The 20,004-nt window shown below is 42.9% G+C and overlaps 1 protein-coding gene across 1 annotated transcript in view; it reads right to left on the bottom strand.

Moving 5' to 3' along the window:
* Positions 1 to 333: 333 nt before the first annotated feature.
* The window catches only part of unc5ca (unc-5 netrin receptor Ca), a 160,252-nt gene continuing 140,581 nt past the window's right edge, over positions 334 to 20,004 (bottom strand). Inside the window, 5 exon segments of the mRNA XM_024147511.2 lie at positions 334 to 2,803; positions 2,806 to 2,936; positions 7,246 to 7,427; positions 19,528 to 19,692; positions 19,858 to 19,995. Of these exon segments, the coding sequence (XP_024003279.2) occupies positions 2,778 to 2,803; positions 2,806 to 2,936; positions 7,246 to 7,427; positions 19,528 to 19,692; positions 19,858 to 19,995 (642 nt within the window). The 3' untranslated portion in view covers positions 334 to 2,777.

The raw sequence follows: 20,004 nt of genomic DNA on the forward strand, positions 1-20,004 counted from the left end.
ACATTCCCCCAATAAAACAGTTCCATACTCCTGATGCCTTAACTACTGTTGTGGCTGATTTTCTCATGCATATTCAAGTCAAAAGCGAGACGTGTGCAGAGTTCATACTTTGGTCGATCTTCGCATTGTAATATGTTGCTGAACACCGGGCAATATGGCTTACTTCAATGATGTGTTTGGCCTAATGTAGGACTCACTCTAGCTCTGGTCCATGGCGTTAGGTCCAGGGCACATTCCTCCACTAATAATATTAGTTGTGAAGGAATGTACACTAACGCCCTGGACCAGAGCTAAACTAGCTCATGCATTAACATAAGACCACATCAGTACTCATTTTCAGCATTGCTTATAAATATAATTTATTAACAGTCTTAAAAATTCTTTCTTACACTTTGTACAGAAACTGAGGAGATGCAAGCGTTTTGGGAGAGTCAGCGGCGGTGTCATGAAGCCAAACTAGAGTGGACGACAACCTCACTACACTAACACAAATTATATCATTAATCATTTTTATCCAGATAACAAAATAAAATGCACTTACTAGCACAGCTCTATTAATAATATCATTTGTTTGTAAAGGATGCCAAGTTTGCATAGTAGACACAGCTTTTACCGAAAACAAAATAAACCAAACTGGTAAACATACAACCTAGTATGTAACTGTACTGCTCTTTTTATATACTGTACTGAAACAGCCAAACATGTATTTGACAGTGGTATTCTGTACATCATAAAACATTTACATACTTTGATATCTTCTAACGCAGGCTGTCACATTAACATCCCTGTGTTGTATATTTCACTTTGTTGGTCAACATGCACTCTTTTCTTTCTACATGAAAAATATCCCTTTTTAATTATTTCGGCATTCACCCTGTTGATGCGTTGTGGAACATATGGCCATATATGGCAATGTGGACATTTTGAAACAGGAGGCAAGTGTGAGCGCTTTTCAAACTATGATACTCTGCGTCCCTGTAGTCCACTTATTCACGGTTCAGTTTGTTATGAAACGAAAGTATTGGCTTCTATTTTACCTTCCTGAAACTTTGTCTATGCTATAGCTAAGCAGCTTTTCCACGTCTACACAAACAGCTTAATATGCAGCTTTGTCTTCCATTCTAGAGTTGTTTTGACCCCCACATTTTGACATTGAAGAAATGCATACTGTAAGTATCGTAATACGATGTGGGACAGACTATTATCTAACACCTATATTGATATTTGAAAGTTGTATGTAGTCATTGCATGTATGTTATTCTATAGCCTGGTCCCAGATCTTTGTATGCTATCAAATCAACTCATTGTCATGCCAAACTAGTTATTCTATGGTAAAGATTTTTTATTTTCTTTGAAACCAAAATCAAACTCCTCTTCTGAATGACATCAAGTGAGATAATGAAGGACAGAATGTAGAACATAGCTAGTCAAAGCCGTTGCCATATTCAACTATGTACCTGTATAAGTTGGGAAAATAAGGCAGTCCAACTTAAAGCAACTGAGGCTTTTATGTCCACATTTCATTGCATCTTTTCTCCATATTATGGTATTGGCCTCTCCGCTCTGGTCTCAGATCAGTTTGATATGGTGTAACTCCAGAGCAGAAACAGGCAGTCCCACCCGCTCCAGGGTGAAGTTTCCCCATAGGTACAGCTTTGACTCCTCCAATCATAATCTTAACGATTAGTAGGGGAAATGCAAAACTGACCCAAGATCTGCGTCTAGGGGCAACTTCACTGTACTCCAGTCCCCACCCACACCCACTTTATTCTCTATCAGTAAGACCCGGATATGCTTGACCTCAATAATTCTCTGCACATCTATCCCCAACAAAAGCGGCCAGTGCTCAAATGCACAGTTGTTCTGCAAAATAGGCAATTTCGAACAACAAAGCTAATGTGTTAGCTAGCCCCCTCCCTACAGTTCACAGCTCTAACTGAAAATAAATCACAATACAAATGAATAATGATTAACAATAAAGCAATAGTATAATGCCATTAGAATGTACTTGTTATTCATGTATTTACACGGTTCAGACGCGATTATAAGATAGATGTTGTTATTTTTCCAAAGGCCACAGGATGGCGCTAGAGATCAACAAAACCACAATGAAACAAATTAGACAAAAGGGTAGAAAGACATAAGAGTTTCTTCACCACACCTTGAATCCTGAAATTAAAATCATGATTAAACATATTTAGGGAAATCAACACAAGCTAAATGTAATCAACAGAACCAATGTATGGGTAGTATTGGTGGTGCGGATAAAATGGACTGCATTCGGTTCTCCATATCGCATAACTACATTATTCCAAGGACTCCACTTCAATACTTGTCCCTTTTCGCTCCCTGTCTGTCTCCCTATTCTGACTGAGCGACAGTCACTGAGTAGCCTACATACGTTAGTAAAGTCTGAAGTAGGAAATCATCCACATATATGGACAGCAGAATAGACCGTTTCCTAGGAAACTGTATAAAGAAAAGCAGACTGTACCAAGGAACGCACAGCCAAGGATAACAATGGGATCTCCAGGATTTGTTTTCTTTCTGTTGTCCCCCAATACAAAATAATCACAGCAAAGAGAACGACTCGGATCACACATCAACAACAAGGTCTTTTTGCTCACTAATTTCTCCCACCCACACGTGTTTTTTTGTCCCGACCATTGCCATGGGTGACAGTCAGGACATTGTCTGTCTGTGCGCTGGTCTATTTGTGTCCGTCGGTGTCCGTGACTCAGACACACTCAGATGGTCCCTGGTCCGGTCCTCGGGTGTCAGTGCTCCGTCGTCATGGGAGCAGGCTGTCGTGGCGACCCATCTCCTCCAGCACGGCAGCCAGTCTGTTGAGGTTCCCGTCTGGGAAGTGTTGGGCCTCCCACAGGTCCAAGATCACCCCTGTGGGACTGGACTTGGTGGCAAAATAGTTCAGATACCTGAGAGACAACAAGAGACACCTTTGTGGTAAAAAAAACAGGCTGTCATGTCCAACACCATAATGCAGCCATCTTTAGAGTGGTTCTCTCTCCACGCCTCTGCTTCAGGATGAGGCTGCTCCTGCTTAGACGTTAACTAACTTAAGGATGAGGCTGCTCCTGCTTAGACGTTAACTAACTTAAGGATGAGGATGCTCCTGCTAGACGTTAACCTAACTTAAGGATGAGGATGCTCCTGCTTAGACGATACTAACTAAGGATGAGGATGCTCCCTGCTTAGACGTTAACTAACTTAAGGATGAGGATGCTCCTGCTTAGACGTTAACTAACTTAAGGATGAGGCTGCTCCTGCTTAGACGTTAACTAACTTAAGGATGAGGATGCTCCTGCTTAGACGTTAACTAACTTAAGGATGAGGATGCTCCTGCTTAGACGATAACTAACTTAGGATGAGGATGCTCCTGCTTAGACGTTAACTAACTTAAGGATGAGGATGCTCCTGCTTAGATGTTAACTAACTTCAGGATGAGGATGCTCCTGCTTAGACGATAACTAACTTAAGGATGAGGATGCTCCTGCTTAGACGTTAACTAACTTAAGGATGAGGATGCTCCTGCTTAGATGTTAACTAACTTCAGGATGAGGCTGCTCCTGCTTAGACGTTAACTAACTAAAGGATGAGGCTGCTCCTGCTTAGACGTTAACTAACTTAAGGATGAGGATGCTCCTGCTTAGACGATAACTAACTTAGATGAGGCTGCTCCTGCTTAGACGTTAACTAACTTAAGGTGAGGCTGCTCCTGCTTAGACCGTTAACTAACTTAAGGAGGAGGCTGCTCCTGCTTAGACGATAACTAACTTAAGGATGAGGTGCTCCTGCTTAGACGTTAACTAACTTAAGGATGAGGATGCTCCTGCTGTAGATGTTAACTAACTTCAGGATGAGGATGCTCCTGCTTCGACGTTAACTAACTTAAGGATGAGGAGGAGGATGCTTAGACGTGAACTAACTTAAGCAGCCTCTGCCTTCCCCCCCAGTGCACAGTCAGAGAGGAGGGGGGAGAGGCTTGACTTTAGGACCCCGCTTCTGCCTTCTCTCCCTCCCTTCCTCCCTCCCTTCCTCATCTTCTGTTGCTCGCTTGTCTCACTCTCTCCATCCACTTGTGTGTCAGCTGTCTTAATCTAAAAATGTATCTTGGTGATAAAAATGGGTCTATGTCTGAAGTCTTGCTAACCACTGCTTCAAATCTGGTTAACCCACTCGAGGACAGTCATAGCTTGCCTACATAGGCAAGGATCACCACAATTATGGATGGGGTAGGTGGTGAGGATGTGACATCATTGTGTGCATTTATAAGGTGGTGTGCAAGGGTGTAGGGTGAAGTTGCCCCTAGACACTGATCTTGGGTCAGTTTTGCATTTCCCCCAATAAAGGTTAAGGTTAGGATTGGGGGATGGGAAGCTGTATGTATGTACAGTGCCTTCAGAAAGTATTCATACCCCTTGACATATTCCACATTTTGTTGTGTTACAGCCTGAATTGAAATTTATTGAAAATGAAATCCAGAAATATATCATTTACATAAGTATCCACACCCCTGAGTCAATACATGTTAGAATCACCTGCGATTACAGCTGTGAGTCGTTGTCTTTAAGGGCATAGCACACCTAGATTGTACAATATTTGCATATCATCATTTCTTTAATTCTTCAAGCTCTGTCAAGTTGTTAATAATTTTTGAACGGACATTTTCAAGTCGTGCCAAAGATTTTCAAGCCGATTTAAGTCAAAATTGTAACTACGCCACTCAGGAACATTCAATGTCGTCTTGGTAAACAACTCCGGTGTATATGTTGCCTTATGTTTTAGGTTATTGTCCTAATGAAAGGTGAATTTGTCTCCCAGTATCTGTTGGAAAGCAGATTGAACCAGGTTTCTCTCTAGGATTTTGCCTGTGCTTAGCTCTATTCCGTTTCCTTTCATCCTAAAAAACTCCCTAGTCATTGCCGATAACAAACATACCCATAACATGATGCAGCCACCACCATACTTGAAAATATGATGACTGGTACTCAGTGATGTGTTGTGTTGGCTTTGACCCAAACATAACACTTTGTATTCAGGACATAAAGTCAATATCTTAGCAATTTTACTTTAGTGCCTTAAAACTTCTTATGGCTGCAGGGGCAGTATTGAGTAGCTTGGATGAAAAGGTGCCCAGAGGTGCCCAGAGTAAACTGCCTGCTCCTCAGTCCCAGTTGCTAATATATCCATATTATTAGTCTATTTGGATAGAAAACACTCTGAAGTTTCTAAAACTGTTTGAATGATGTCTGTGAGTAAAACAGAACTCATATGGCAGGCAAAAACCTGAGAAAAAATCCAACCAGGAAGTGGGAAATCTGAGGTTGTAGGTTTTCAACTCATCGCCTATTGAATACACAGTGGGATATGGGTAATTTTGCACTTCCTAAGGCTTCCACTAGATGTCAACAGTCTTTAGAACCTTGTCTGATGCTTCTACTGTGAAGTGGGGCCAAATGAGAGGGGATTGAGTAAGGTCTACCATGACCTGAACATGCGCTGACCATGCGCGTTCATGTGAGAGCGAGCTCTGTTCTATAGCATTTCTGAAGACAAAGGAATTCTCCGGTTGGAACATTATTGAAGATTTATGTTAAAAACATCCTAAAGATTGATTCAATACATCGTTTGACATGTTTCTACCGACTGTTACAGAACTTTTTGACAGTTCGTCTGCTTTTAGTGAACGCGCTTCGTGACTTTGGATTTGTTTACCAAACGCGCTAACAAAAGTAGCTATTTGGACATAAATGATGGACATTACCGAACAAATCAAACATTTATTGTGGAACTGGGATTCCTGGGAGTGCATTCTGATGAAGATCATTAAAGGTAAGTGAATATTTATAATGTTATTTCTGACTTCTGTTGACTATACAATATGGCGGATATATTTTTGTCTTGATTGGGCTCTGAGCGCCAACCTCAGATTATTGCATGGTTTGCTTTTTCCGTAAAGCTTTTTTGAAATCTGACACAGCGGTTGCATTAAGGAGAAGTGGATCTAAAATTCCATGTACAACACTTGATCTTTGATCAACGTTTATTATGAGTATTTCTGGAAATTGATGTGGCTCTCTGCAAAATCACCGGATGTTTTAGGAACTACTGAACATAACGCGCCAATGTAAACTGAGATTTTTTTATATAAATATGAACTTTACCGAACAAAACATACATGTATTGTGTAACATGAAGTCCTATGAGTGTCATCTGATGAAGATCATCAAAGGTTAGTGATTAATTTTATCTCTATTTCTGCTTTTTGTGACTCCTGTCTTTGGCTGGAAAAATGGCTGTGTTTTTCTGTGATTTGGCGGTGACCTAACATAATCGTTTGTGGTGCTTTAGCTGTAAAGCCTTTTTGAAATCGGATACTGTGGTGGGATTAACAACAAGATTACCTTTAAAATGGTATAAGATACTTGTATGTTTGAGGAATTTTAATTATGAGATTTCTGTTGTTTGAATTTGGCGCCCTGCACTTTCACTGGCTGTTGTCAGATCGCAGCCCTAATGTAAACAGGATGCATGTTTTGGAATATTTTTATTCTATCCAGGCTTCCTTCTTTTCACTCTGTGATTTAGGTTAGTATTGTGGAGTAACAACTGATGATGGATCAACAACATTGTAGTTTCCTGTATCTTTGTAGTCACTGGGTGTATTGATACACCATCCAAAGTGTAATTAATGACCTCACCATGCTCAAATGGATATTCAATGTCTGCCTTCTTTATTGTTACCCATCTACCAATAGGTGCCGTTCTTCGCGAGGCATTGGAAAACCTCCCTGTTTGTGGTTGAATCTGTGTTTGAAATTCACTGCTAGACTGAGGGACCTTACAGATAAGTGTATGTGTATGGTACATAGATGAGGTAGTCATTCAAAAATCATGTTAAACACATATTTTTGCACACAGTGAGTCCATACAACTTATGTGACTTTTAAGCAAATTTTTACTCCTGAACTTATTTAGGCTTGCCATAACAAAGGGGTTGAATATTTATTGACTCAAGGCATTTCAGCTTTTAATTTTGAATTCATTTGTAAAAATTTGTAAAAACATAATTCCACGTTGACAATATGGGGTAAAGTAGGCCAGTGACAACATCTCAGTTTAATACATTTTAAATTCAGGCTGCAACACAACAAAATGTGGAATAAGTCACGGGGTGTGAATACTTCCTGAAGGCGCTGTATGTGCTGGGGTGTTCCCTCTGACCTGTCCAGGTTGAGTTTGTGGGCCAGCATCCTCCAGTCATTGGATCCTCTGGTCTGGGGCGCGTCAAGGCTGCCACAGAGCTTCTGTCTGATGGAGAGGGGGATACGGAAGGCGTTGAGCCCAACCAGGGTGGTGATGTTGCTAGCCGGGTCCATGAGAGACGTGTCGATGTTCTGGGTGTCCTGAGATGGAGAACAGACAGACATACAAACAAAGAGTGTTAGCTGTGTGATGACAGGGCTGAGTGGCGGCGGCAGGGGGGGGGGGGGTCTTCTATGCTTTTGGGGATCTAAAATCCCCCAAAGTCCCCACAAGGATAGTTAAACAACATGTCCCCATGAAGACAAAGGTTATTTTAAGCTTAGGGGTGGGGTTTAGGGTTGCAATTAGGGTTTACTGGTTATCTTTAGGGTTAGGAGTTAGGTTTAGGGTTACGTGTTAAGGTAAGATGATTGGGTTAGGCTTAGGGAAAATATAATTTTGAATGGAAATACATTTTAGGTCCCCATGAGGATAGAAGAACAATACAACTGTGTGTGTTTTAAGTTTACATTACTTTAGCAGACACTCTTATCCAGAGCGACTTACAGTAGTGAGTGCATACATTTTCCTACGTAGTCCCCCATGGGAATCAAACACACAACCCTGGCGTTGCAAGCACCATGCACTACTAACTGAGCCACAATGGACCACATGGTATTTATCATCCAATGAAATGCTTACTTGCAGGTTTCCACTCGACAATGCAACAAGAATAAGAAATTAAAGCTGCAAGCAGTGTTGCCGAGGTTCAGCTGTGTGCCAACTATGAAACCATCAGGACAAATTGGTGACACTGCCCTAGAATGAATTACAGTACTTCTTACTAAGCTTGCCAAATATCAGAACTCAAAATCAAACTGATCATGCAATATTATTTGCTTTTGATGTATTTTGGACAATTTTTCAATGATGTTGACTACGTTAAACGTCTTCTCCAGAACTGCTGAACCAGATTTGGTACACTATATATACAAAAGTATGTGAACACCCCTAAAATTTGTTCAAATTAGTGGATTCGGCTATTTCAGCCACACCCATTGCTGACGGGTGTAAAGAAATGTGCACACAGCAATGCAATCTCCATAGACAAACATTGGCAGTAGAATGGCCTTACTGAAAAGCTCTGTGACTTACAACATGGCACCGTCATAGGATACCACCTTTCAAACAAGTCAGTTCGTCAAATTTCTGCCCTGCAAAAACTGGAAGTGCTGTTATTGTGAAGTGGAAACGTCTAGGAGCAACAACGGTAGGCAACACAAGCTCACAGAATGAGACCGCTGAGTGCTGAAGCGTGTAGCGCGTAAAAATCGTCTGTCCTCGGTCGCTTCACTCACTACAGAGTTCCAAACTGCGTCTGGAAGCAGCATCAGCACAAGAACTGTTTGTCGGGAGCTTCTTGAAATGGGTTTCCATGGCCCGAGCAGCCACATACAAGCCTAAGATCACCATGTGCAATGCCAAGCTCCGGCTGGAGTGGTGTAAAGATCGCCGCATTGGACTCTGGAGCAGTGGAAATGCGTTCTCTGGAGTGATGAATCACGCTTTACCATCTGGCATTCCAATGGACAAATCTGGGTTTGTCGGATTCCAGGAGAACGCTACCTGCCCGAATACATGGTGCCGACTGTAAAGTTTGGTGGAGGAGGAATAATTGTCTGGGGCTGTTTTTCATGGTTTGGCTAGGCCCCTTAGTTCCAGTGAAGGGAAATCTTAACACTACAGCCTACAATGACGTTCTAGACGATTCTATACTTCCAACTTTGTGGCAACCGTTTGGGGAAGGCCCTTTCCTGTTTCAACATGTCAATGTCCCATGCACAAAGCGAGGTCCATACAGAAATGGTTTGTGTGGAAGAACTTGACTGGCCTGCACAGAGCCCTGACCTCAACCCCATCAAACACCTTTGGAATGAATTGGAACGTCGACTGCAATCGCCCCACATCAGTGCCCCACATCAGTGCCCGACCTCACTAATGTTCGTGGCTGAATGGAAGTCCCCGTAGCAATGCTTCAACATCTAGTGGAAAGCCTCCCCAGAAGAGTGGAGGCTGTTATAACTCCATATTAATGCCCATTATTTTGGACTGAGATGTTCGAAGAGCAGGTGTTCACATATTCATGTTTTTTCCTGTCCAACAGCGCCACAATGTGGCCAACCTCAACCATATTTTACAGGTTAGCTAGACTCATATCCTTGAGCACGTGTGCCAAATTCCATCACTCAGAGTCAGACAGATGAAGATATATAAAAATGTGCCTGTTATATCGTCACTGTGTGGTCGATATGAATGTGCTTGCATATGTTAAGCCTTGACAGTGTTTATCCGTGACTGATTTATATGCATATATGTGACAGACCACACCCACGTGAATGTTTATTGGTCAGTTATGGCCATGGTGTTTGACGTACTAGTCTGCAGTATAGTGCATTTACAGACCTTGGTCCATAGATGCCATATATCAAGTTTGGCAAATATTGGTCATTCGGTGCCTACGGACTGAATGTCATTACTCTAGATCACACGGGGTGCGTGGCTGACCTTACAAAGTTAGCATTTTCAATCACTTGTTATACCACCACCATGTGGCCAATTGGCATGGTATTGCATTATAGGGTGTGGCCCTTGGGCCTTTACCAAGTTGCTAAATCGCACAGTCCTGGGCCTTTTCATCTCATGGAAATGGGAATATTTTCACCAAAATGGCAGAAAAAGGAACATAATAATAACGATAACGAACGGGAACAAATGCAATAGGGCTACGGCAGCTTCTCTGCTTCAACCTCTAATGATAAAAGAGACACGGCAGTAGAATATAATAAACATTTTAGCATTTAATACAGGAAGGCACAATTTATTGTCCAATATTTAGACATGTATCAGAGAAAGGGGGGATTAGGGGGGGGCAAGTCCTTAAACTGTGCAATATTAGCAATAGTAAATCTGGTAGCAGCAGTTGTGATGTGTATGAAACATGAATGTATGTGTGTGTTTGTTTGTGTGTGTGTATACGTCTGTGGGTGTGTGCGTGGGTGAGTGAGTGCATCCGTGCGAAGGTGTGTGAGTATGTGTGGATGTGTGTGTGTGAGTGTGTGTGGATGTGTGGATGTGTGTGTGAGTGTGTGTGAATGTGTGGATGTGTGTGTGTGAGTGTGTTGTGAGTAGTGTTGATATGTGATGGTGCTCGGACGGTGTGAGTGTGCTGGCTGATACTGTACTCAAACAGCAGGCGAATAGAAAAGCCCCACAGCGGGCATTTCAAAGCAGGGAATAATAAATATGTTAAATAACTACCCTTGTGAACATGCTAGGGTGTCTCCTCCTCCCCCTCCTCCTCCTCCTCCTCCTCCTCCTCCTCCTACATCAGTTCCTCTCCAAAAATGGTGCCTGTTCTCCACTGAAGCCTCTTTATACTGCATCTGGCTGGTTGTTCTCTCTCTTTCTCACACACTTACAAGTACACAAGCACGCACGCACAAACACATATAACATTGCATGTCTTACTGGGAGGAATTGTCCCATAATTCCTGTTTTCATCCCAGTTGGCCGCTCTGCCTGATTATAAATGCTTTTCCTGATGAATTCCAATAACAAACAAAGAGAACCCGTCCCATAGCTCTGCTCTTTCCCCTAACTGCCAAAACAGCAATTCTACTAAAAAAGAAAAGGGATCATTGATATGAAATGGAAAATAAACTCTGTTGATACAAATGATTTGTATTACAAGTCTACTTAGCTCTTAGTGAAACAGCATTTCTTACGCTTTCTGAAAGACAAGCAGATTGATCAAAATAGCTTTGTTTGATACCCAGCCTGGACCACACATGGGCTTTTACACAGCGACAGAAAAGCAGGCAGACACCAGCRCAAGTAATACAAGAGGGAAGTTAACAGCAGACGGGGTCAATAGTGGACAACAGCAGATTAAATTGTTCATTAAWTAAATAAAATAAGTATAATTTGTTTTAGTTATTTGTAAACTCAGGTTCCCTTTATCTAATATTAGGTTTTGTTGAAGATTTGATAACATTAAATATAAAAAATATGCAACAATTTTGAAAATCAGAAAGGAGGCAAAAACYTTTTCACGGCACTGTACATCCAACCCCTCATAGTCACACTAACGGGCCCTCAACATAGATATTAAGATATTAAGAATATACCCTCATCAACATCTCAACTCTCGTCTCTCTACAGGTGGTGTCTGCTTCTATGCTAGAATTTAGACTGACAACCCATATGAAAAAATACTATAGTATACTATGGTTGAAATAATGTAGTATTACTATATTGATATACTATAGTATTTACTGTAGTATTTTTGTGGACATGACTGTAGCATGACTGTAGGGCAGGAAGGTAGCCTTGAGGTTAGAGCATTGGTCCTGTCATCGAAAGGTCGCTGGTTYGAATTCCAGAACCGACAAGGTTAAAACTCTGTTGATGTGTCCTTGTGAAAGGCACTTAAATTTGCTGTACTATGGCTGAAAAACATACCCTGTAAAACAACACATTTCACTGCACCTAWCTTGTGTATGTGACATTAAAAACATAGTTTTTCATTTGTATTTTATTTAGTATTCACTGTGGTGTTTTTGTGGACATGACTGTAGTGGTGATTAATATAGTAAACTTCAGAAAAAACACTACAGTGAATGCTCTACAGCATCCGACAGTCATGTCCACAAAAACACTACAGTGAATGCTCTACAGTATCCGACAGTCATGTCCACAAAAACACTACAGTGAATTGTCATGACTGGCCTGTTCGGGTCAGGTTACCATTGACCACACTCCTACAAGAGACATCTCACCCACTAGAGGGGGAGAGATAGAGAGGTATGGAGGTGGGGGTTTATGACACCTCACGCCCATTGTAAATCTTAAGGCAGCAGAAAACATCTCTTTGTCCTCTCACTGTGGAGGAATGGAATGTATGATGGGCCTATGAAGAACCTACCTCAGAACAGAAACATGCAATAAATGGACTTTGGGACAATATGTTTCGTCAGCCAAAATGGTAGTAATGACGATAGATGGAATATGAAAATGAATGTCGTTTTTGATCTGTTATTAAACGTTAAATGATAACGTTATAACGAAAACATTGCAACTTGAATATTTACCTGATGTTTGCATACGGTACACTGTGTGGAAAATGTCCAGATCAAAGAGAATGTTTTTTTAAAGATGAAATGTGAAGTTAGTTGTCTAAATTGGGTCGGAGTAAAATCYAGACCTWGCCTCGTAACTAGTTACGCCCAGARAACTTGCYCKGAAKGCGGAAACGCCCATTTCTGACCCGAGKGTCTACAACATGTGARTTAAGAATTAACATCATGACTAGGTGACCAAGCGCTGCAGCCAAGGTCTGAGTCGTCAGCAACCACAACACGACGTTCAAGAAGACAAAGGAACCTTTTAACAATCTATGCTACGGATGAGGAGCTGCGTCTAAGAGGGTGAATTCAAGCACGACCACCTGGTTATTCTCTCCAAGGAATCGTGTCTACACTGCTTTCATTCCTACACTGGAGCCCTGAGCTACACGGCTGGCTGTCCTCATGTAACAGTTTAACTTTAGTCCGTCCCCTCGCCCCGACCCGGGCGCGAACCAGGGACCTTCTGCACACATCAACAACAGTCATCCACGAAGCATCGTTACCCATCGCTCCACTAAAGCCGCGGCCCTTGCAAAGCAAGGGGAACCACTACTTCAAGGTCTCAGAGCATGTGACGTCCCYGATTGAAAGGCTATTAGCGCGCACCACCTCTAACTAGATAGCCATTTCACATCGGTTACACTCAGAAGACTCCTTTCAGAACAAGGGCGAGGAAACCAACCACTACGAGAAAGGACACTGACATTGTGTGGACAATCCAGAGAGTTACACCTGGTAACAACAGAAATGTTGCCATCAGAGGAGAAGTCATAACTCGGTCCACGAGGAGATACACCATCGGARACCTTCGACACGTAATTACGTCATTATATTCTGACCCATAAGAGCAGCAGTTCGGGGCAAGGTTAGGGTTAAACTAAGCATAGTTTACAATTGTACCCAAGTGTGCTTTTCTCTCTTGCACTCTCKCTTTCTCTCTTTTTAAATCCCCATTTTGTTTAACACGTKTCATATTGTGTTGGCCCGCTAGGGACCTGTTTCATTGTACTAAGTTCTAATCAATAGCCTAGACTGTGTGTTTGTGTATCTGTATCTTATATTATAATTTTAGCTTGTTAGTAAATAAATAATCAACTCAAATGGTGTGGTAGAGACTTATTTAGTGGGACTCGGGTTTGTTCAGATTCCCGGATTATAAAACGTTCAGAATGAGACTGTAGAGGAAATTAATTAATTAGCGACTGTTGTAAAATCGATATTCTTTGAGTTAATTTGGGAAATAGAAACTCAATAAAGCCAAACTTTCCCATGGTGCCCCAGGTTACTGAGTTAATAATTACCTGATTCTTTTAATCACGTACGTAATTATAAACAGTTAATCATTCGATGAACAGCAGTCGTTACATGAATCAATCCAACGTCACGACAGAATACTACAGTCATGTCCACAAAAACACGACAGTGTAGCAAAGTGTACTATACTATAAATACTGTAGTATTACTATAGTAAAAAGTGTAGTATATACTATAATGACTAGTGTTTTGTGGACATTACTGTAGTATTAGCAATAATGTTATCTGTTTAAGAAAAACATAATTCTATTTCATTGACAGCTGAATTTTTTTTGAATGAAGTGCAATTGATAAGAGGTTCAAAAAGCTTCCAGCAAAAAGAATAGGCACAATCCACAATGCTTTCACACGACACGGCTACATGGTTGTCCCTGTTTTGACACCGCAGGAAAATCAAAGTGCTGAAAGTCCAGTAGCGTCTACCCTAAACTTCTGTAGATAAATGTTTTAAAAAATGTTAGAGTGTGCCAGTCCTGGACTGTCTATTTAAAGTAAAAATTTGGTTAGCTACTTTCTCTTAGTAGAAGATCAGTATGTGACCATCTTTTCATGGAAGTCTCTTTTCTCTGGCAAAGGTCAATGTCAGAGAGTGTGGTATGGAGATGCCAATATTACCCAGACTGTGGTATGGAGATGACAATGGCGCTGACAGAGAGGGCTGCCTTGCTTCTAGCTCTTAGGAAACTTTGCAGTACTTTGTTTTTTTATTTATTATTTCTTACATTATCCAACTTAGGAGGCGCACACACCACCCACCGCTTCAGAGTATAATACTTGCTAATGTTCAGTCTCTGGCCAATAAAGTAGACGAGCTCAGGGCGAGGATCTCCTTCCAGAGAGACATCAGGGATTGTAACATACTCTGTTTCACGGAAACATGGCTCTCTCGGGATATACTGTCTGAGTCGGTCCAGCCAGTTGGGTTGTCAGTTCATYGCACAGACAGGAATAAATATCTCTCCGGGAAGAAGAAGGGCGGGGGTGTATGGTTCATGATTAACGACTCATGGTGTAATTGTGATAACATACAGGAACTCAAGTCCTTTTGTTCACCCGACTTAGAATACCTCACCATCAAATGCTGACTGTATTATCTCCCAAGATAATTTTMTTTGGTTATAGTCATGGCCRTGTATATCCCMCCTCAAGCCGATACCACGACGGCCCTCAAAGAACTTCACTGGACTTTATGCAAACTGGAAACCACATATCCTGAGGTTGCATTTATTGTAGCTGGGRATTTTAATAAAGCGAATTTGAGGACTAGGCTGCCGAAGTTCTATCAACACATCGACTGTAGTACTCATGCTGCTAAAACACTCGCACTGCTACTCCAACTTTTGGAATGCCTACTAAGCCCTCCCCTGCCCTCCTTTCGGCAAATCTGACCACGACTCCATTTTGCTCCTCCCTTCCTATAGGCAGAAACTCAAATAGGAAGTACCCGTGCTAAGGACTATTCAACGCTGGTCTGACCAATCGGAATCCATGCTTCAAGACTGTTTTGATCACACGGACTGGGATATGTTCCAGGTAGCTCCCGAGAACAATATCGACGAATATACTGATACGGTGAAAAAGTGTATAGGAGATGCTGTACCCAACGTGACTATTAAAACCTACCCTAACCAGAAACCATGGATAGATGGCAGCATTCGCGCAAAACTAAAAGAGTGAACGACCACATTTAACCATGGCAAGGTGACTGGGAATATGTCAGAATACAAACAGTGTAGTTTGTCCCATAGGGCGGCACACAATTGGCCCAGTGTCGTAGGGGTTTGGCCGGGGTAGGCCGCCAATGTAAATAAAAATGTGCCTAGTTAAATAAAGGTTACGTTTAAAAAAAAGAAAGTTATTTAAAAATTTCCTCCGCAAGGCAATCAAACAGGCAAAATGCCAGTATAGAGACAAAGTGGAGTCGCAATTCAACGGCTCAGACACAAGACGTATGTGGCAGGGTCTACAGACAATCACGGACTACAAAAGGAAAACAAGCCACGTCGCGGACACCGACGTCTTGCTTCCAGACAAGCTAAACAACTTCTTTGCCCACTTTGAGGTTAACACAGTGCCACCGACGTGGCCCACTACCAAGAAACGTGGGCTCTCCTTCTCCTTCAGGCTCTCCTGGCCGATGTGAGYAAGACATTTAAGCGTGTTAACCCTCGCAAGGCTGCCGGCCCAGACGGCATCTCTAGCCACGTCCCCAGAGCATGTGCAGACCAGCTGGCTGGTGTATTTACAGACATATTAAATCTGTCCTTATCCCAGTCTGCTGTCCCCACATGCTTCAAGATGGCCACCATTGTTCCTGTACCCAAGAAAGCAAAGGTAACTGAACTAAATGACTATTGCCCTGTAGCACTCACTTCTGTCAACATGGAGTGCTTTGAGAGGCTAGTCAATGATCACATCACCTCTACCTTACCTGTCATCATAGACCCACTTCAATTTGCTTACCGCCCCAATAGATCCACAGGCTATGCAATCGCCATCACACTGCACACTGCCCTATCCCATCTGGACAAGAGGAACACCCATGTAAGAATGCTGTTCATAGACTACAGCTCAGCATTCAACACCATAGTTCCCTCCAAGCTCATCATTAAGCTCGAGGCCCTGGGTCTGAACCCCGCCCTGTGCAACTGGGTCCTGGACTTCCTGATGGGCCGCCCGAAGTGGTGAAGGTAGGAAACAACACCTCCACTTCGCTGATCCTCAACACTGGGGCCCCACAAGGGTGCATGCTCARCCCCCTCCTGTACTCCTTGTTCACCCATGACTGTGTGGCCAAGCACACCTCCAACTCAATCATCAAGTTTGCTGATGACACAACAGGTAGTAGGCTTGATTACCAACAATGACGAGACAGCCTACAAGGACGTGGTGAGGGCTCTGGGAGTGTGGTGCCAGGAAAATAACATTTCACTCAATGTCAACAAAACAAATGAGATGATCGTGGACTTCAGGAAACAGCAGAGGGAGCACCCCCCATCCACATCGACGGGACAGTAGTGGTTTTAAGTTCCTCGGCGTATATATCACGGACAAACTGAAATGGTCCACCCACACAGACAGTGAGGTGAAGAAGGCGCAACAGCGCGTCTTCAACCTCAGGTGGCTTAAAAAATGTGGCTTGACACCTAAGACCCTCCCAAACTTTTACAGATTCACCAGAGGGTGGTGTGGTCTGTCCAACACATCACCGGGGGCAAACTACCTGCTCTTAAACGCTAGTAAAATCAAATTAATGCTTTCAACCGTTCGCTGCCTGCACCTGCCCGCCCAACTAGCATCACAACTCTGGACGGTTCTGACTTAGAATATGTGGACAACTACAAATACCTAGGTGTCTGGCTAGACTGTAAACTCTCCTTCCAGACTCATATTAAACATCTCCAATCCAAAATTAAATCTAGAATCGGCTTCCTATTTCACAACAAAGCCTCCTTCACTCACGCCGCCAAACATACCCTCGTGAAACTGACTATCCTACCGATCCTCAACTTCGGCGATGTCATTTACAAAATAGCTTCCAATACTCTACTCAGCAAACTGGATGCAGTCTATCAGAGTGCCATCCATTTGTCACCAAAGCCCCTTATACCCCCCACCACTGCGACCTGTATGCTCTAGTCGGTTGGCCCTCGCTACATATTCGTTGCCAGACCCACTGGCTCCAGGACATCTATAAGTATGCTAGGTAAAGCTCCACCTTATCTCAGCTCATTGGTCACGATAACAACACCCACCCGTAGCACGCGCTCCAGCAGGTATATCTCACTGGTCATCGCCAAAGCCAACACCTCTTTTGGCCGCCTTTCTTTCCAGTTCTCTGCTGCCAATGATTGGAACGAATTGCAAAAATCGCTGAATCTGGAGACTTATATTTCCCTCACTAACTTTAAACATCAGCTATCTGAGCAGCTAACCGATCGCTGCAGCTGTACATAGYCCATCTGTAAWCTACCTACCTCATTCCCATATTGTTTTTATTTACTTTTCTGCTCTTTTTCACACCAGTATTTCTACTTGCACATCACCATCTGCTCATCTATCACTCCAGTGTTAATTTGCTAAATTGTAATTACTTCGCTACTATGGCCTATTTATTGCCTTATCTCCTCACRCCATTTGCACACACAGTACATAGACATTCTCTTTTTTCTATGTGTTATTGACTATACGCTTGATTATTCCATGTGTAACTCTGTGTTGTTGTTTGTGTCGCACTGCTTTGCTTTATCTTGGCCAGGTCGCAGTTGTAAATGAGAACTTGTTCTCAACTAGCTTACATGGTTAAATAAAGGTGAAACAAAAATCAAATAAAAAGACTGAAWAACAGCATCTATCTCAAAGCCATCAGACTGTTAAAAAGCCTTCACTAGCACATTAGAGGCTGCTGCCTATATACATGGACTTGAAATCACTAGTCACTTTAATGATGATTACCCATCTTGTATTACTCATCCCATATGYATATACAGTACTGTATTCTATACCATTCTACTGTACCTTAGTCTATGCCGCTCTGACATTGCTCGTCCATATATTTATATATTCTTCATTCCATTCCTTTACTTAGATGTGTGTATTAGGTACATGTTGTGAACTTGTTAGATATTACTTATTGCTACACCCGCAATAACATCTGCTAAACACGTGTATGTGACCAATACAATTTGATTTGAGATTACAATATTACTCAGAGTGTGGTATGGAGTTGAGAATATTAGCCAGATTGTGGTATACAAATCTGTTTTTCAATCTCACAAATCCTTCAGCTGGGCTTGATTGAGCTTGCCTGGCACAATGGAACCCAACCGAAAGTCAAAAGCAAACGAGGAAACTCGTCTCATCCTGCCCTCCAGGCAGCCTAAAGCAAACGAGGAAACTCGTCTCATTCCTGGCCTCAAGCCAAGCCTAAAGCAAACGAGGAAACTCGTCTCATCCTGCCTCGCAGGCAGCCTAAAGCAAACGAGGAAACTCGTCTCATCCTGCCCCTCCAGGCAGCCTAAAGCAAACACGAGGAAACTCGTCTCATCAGCCCTCCAGGCAGCCTAAAGCAAACGAGGAAACTCGTCTCATCCTGCACTCCAGGCAGCCTAAACCAAACAAGGAAACTCGTCTCATCCTGCACTCCAGGCAGCCTAAAGAAAAACAAGGAAACTCGTCTCATCCTGCACTCCAGGCAGCCTAAAGCAAACGCTTAATAAGTATTCTAAATATTTCAAATAGTATTTGGACCTAGGTCTGGAGTGTAGTCAGAGATGGTTTAGGTCTGGAGTGTAGTCAGAGATGGTTTAGGTCTGGAGTGTAGTCAGAGCTGGTTTAGATCTGGAGTGTAGTCAGAGCTGGTTTAGGTCTGGAGTGTAGTCAGAGCTGGTTTAGGTCTGGAGTGTAGTCAGAGCTGGTCTAGGTCCGGAGTGTAGTCAGAGATGGTCTAGGTCTGGAGTGTAGTCAGAGCTGGTTTAGGTCTGGAGTGTAGTCAGAGATGGTCTAGGTCCGGAGTGTAGTTCGAGCTGGGTTTTACCTCAGAAGTCGGGAGTGTAGTTGGTGCTGGGATTTACCTCAGAAGGTCAGAGTGTGCTATAGTCAGAGTGTGCATCCCAAATGGCAACCTTTATAGTGCACTACTTTTGACCAGAGCCYTGGTCAAAAGTAGCGCACTACATATGAAATAGGGTGCCAGTTGAGTCACACACGCACAGAGTGTGCAGTGTATCCAGTGAAAGGTGGTGTGAGGTTTGAGTCTCACCTCAGACAAAGTGCTGCTGAGCTGAAAGATCTGCCCCTCCCCTTCTACTTGGCGGACACACAGCTTACAGCTGAGCTCTGTGGTGCTGGAGCTGAACCGCTCCAGGGTGAAGGTGCAGTGAAGGGTCCGCTGGCAGCCACTCCACACCTGGTAGAAGGGGATCTCCTACACACACACACACACACATACACACACACCCTTTATTCACTATATATTGCATGTACATGGTCATTTTCAATCACTGAAATCCATGTATCGCCATACCAGTCGAGCAGACCAATAAAGGTGTACATGGTCTATGACAACTTTAAAGTTTCACCATGAGCTCACCTGGTACTTGGCGAGCAGCTTGCTCTTCCACTGTCCGTGGGGGACGTCGTGGACAGAGAGGCGCAGGTTGTGGGTGCTGTCCTTGAAGTTCAGGGTCTTTGGTTCATCCAGCAGCTTCCCTCCCATCTGGGTCTCCATCTGAAGTAC

This window comes from Salvelinus sp. IW2-2015, linkage group LG15 (assembly GCF_002910315.2).
Source record: "Salvelinus sp. IW2-2015 linkage group LG15, ASM291031v2, whole genome shotgun sequence".
Classification (NCBI taxonomy): Eukaryota; Metazoa; Chordata; class Actinopteri; order Salmoniformes; family Salmonidae; genus Salvelinus; species Salvelinus sp. IW2-2015.